We start from the raw sequence: 1,873 nt of genomic DNA, 5'->3' as shown, positions 1-1,873 counted from the left end.
CTATCAGTGTGTGTGTATTTGCATATCTAAGAATGAATTAAGGAGAATTCAACTGAATGACAGAGCTTTTCTGCATGTGTGGAAACTGCACAGGTGGAGGTAAGTGTGACCTTTATATAAAATGGTCCAGGAAGAAAATGAAAGTATGAATACACTAAAATAACATTATTTTTTATTTTGATATTGAGACAATGAGCATGGTTCCTAATTGACTTAATTTAGTCATTAGTGTGAAGACGTACTTTATTGATACACCCATTTTTCCAAAACACTCTTTTCATTGCGTCTTTCACATCTTTGTTCCTCAAGCTGTAGATGATGGGATTCAGCATGGGGATCACAATTGCATAAAATGTCGACACTATCATGTCATGGTCCAAAGCGTAGCTGGAACTTGGCCTCATGTACATGAAGAGGATGGTTCCATGATAAACTGACACTCCTGTTAGGTGAGAGCCACAGGTAGAGAAGACTTTTCTCCTCCCCTCAGCAGAACGCATCCTCAGAATGGCCAACAGGATGAAGCCATAGGAGACCAGGACAATCAGGGTGGTAACGATCTCAATGGAACCCACAAAGTAGAAGAGCAGAAGCTGGTTTGTGTGAGTGTCAGAACAGGAAATAGCGAGGAGAGGAGGGATGTCACAGAAGATGTGTCTAATTGCATTGGAGGCACAGAAGGATAAGCTAAACGTGGCCACTGTGTGTATGTATGCATGCAAAATGCCACCAACATAGGAAGCAATGATGAGTGACACATAGATTTGGGGTGACATGCTAACTGAATACAGGAGCGGGTTGTAGATTGCCACATAGCGATCATATGCCATTGCAGCCAAGAGGAAGCATTCTGTGGTCCCAAATGTAACAATGAGAAACATTTGTGCCACACATCCAGTATAAGAAATGGCTTTGGTCTCATTCAGGAAATTGACCAACATTTTGGGTGTGACAGCTGAAGAACAACAAGCATCCAAGGATGACAACACACTCAGAAAATAGTACATAGGATTGTGTAGTCGAGAATCTTTAGCGACCAATAATACCATTCCCAAATTTCCTATCAGAGTAAACACATAGATTGCTAGAAATAGTAAAAACAGGAAGACTTGCACCTCAGAATCATCTGTGAAGCCCATCAATATAAACATAGTGACTTCAGTTACATTTTTGATCAGAATCCTGTGTAAATCGAAATGTGAATTCAGCTGTGACATTTTTATATTTATCAATAGACTTTAAAGCAGTATTTTAAAAAATAGCATCTCCACTATTTTATCCCCTTGACTTTTTCTTAAAAGGGCATATTGAAATCCTTCGGGTGGAGGGAGTAAGCAGTGATGAGGAAGCGGGGGCCACCGAATGCATTACCCTGTTAAATTAAAGATAATTTGTTAAATGGCTGGCTAAATTTGTCATATGTTTTAAAATCTCAATTTATGTGGCTTAATTTCCAATTTATGTTCTGTCACATTCACTTCCACCTAGTTTCATGTGCCGTCATCTAAACATTCAGTAAGGTAGAGGAATTTTAACTGAAAATATTATAATAGAAAGTATACGTCTGAATAGGACATCAAGATTTTCTACAGTGTGCATGAAATGCCTTTCCTTAACATTTACAATTGTTAAAATGAAGGCAGTCACACTTACGTAACAAGTTGTGTGTAAATGAGAATTGTATTGTTTAAATGAGAAAAACCATGTTAAAATTATTTTGAGATTATTTCTGATTAATGGTAAATGAGCTGAGTTTGAATTCCATTTCAACTTACCATATGGGGCAGGCTTTTCCAACCAAACCATTGTCTCATCTGTTTTATTGGCTAGTATTCCTTTCAACTACTATTTCTAGAACACTGGTGAACAGATA

At 37.9% G+C, this 1,873-nt stretch overlaps 1 protein-coding gene across 1 annotated transcript; it reads right to left on the bottom strand.

The window, feature by feature from the left end:
- Nucleotides 1–218: 218 nt before the first annotated feature.
- LOC129072123 (olfactory receptor 1094-like) lies at nt 219–1,217 on the bottom strand. Its single transcript, XM_054575535.1, has one exon. It carries the CDS (start codon nt 1,215–1,217, stop codon nt 219–221), a length of 999 nt encoding a protein of 332 aa, XP_054431510.1.
- Between the last annotated feature and the right edge of the window lie 656 nt (nt 1,218–1,873).

Source organism: Pteronotus mesoamericanus, unplaced genomic scaffold (genome assembly GCF_021234165.1).
Source record: "Pteronotus mesoamericanus isolate MK-2021 breed Mesoamerican mustached bat unplaced genomic scaffold, CSHL_Meso_final contig_1147, whole genome shotgun sequence".
Classification (NCBI taxonomy): Eukaryota; Metazoa; Chordata; class Mammalia; order Chiroptera; family Mormoopidae; genus Pteronotus; species Pteronotus mesoamericanus.
Note: the sequence above shows the minus strand (reverse complement) of the source record. Positions and strands in the feature narration are given on the sequence as shown.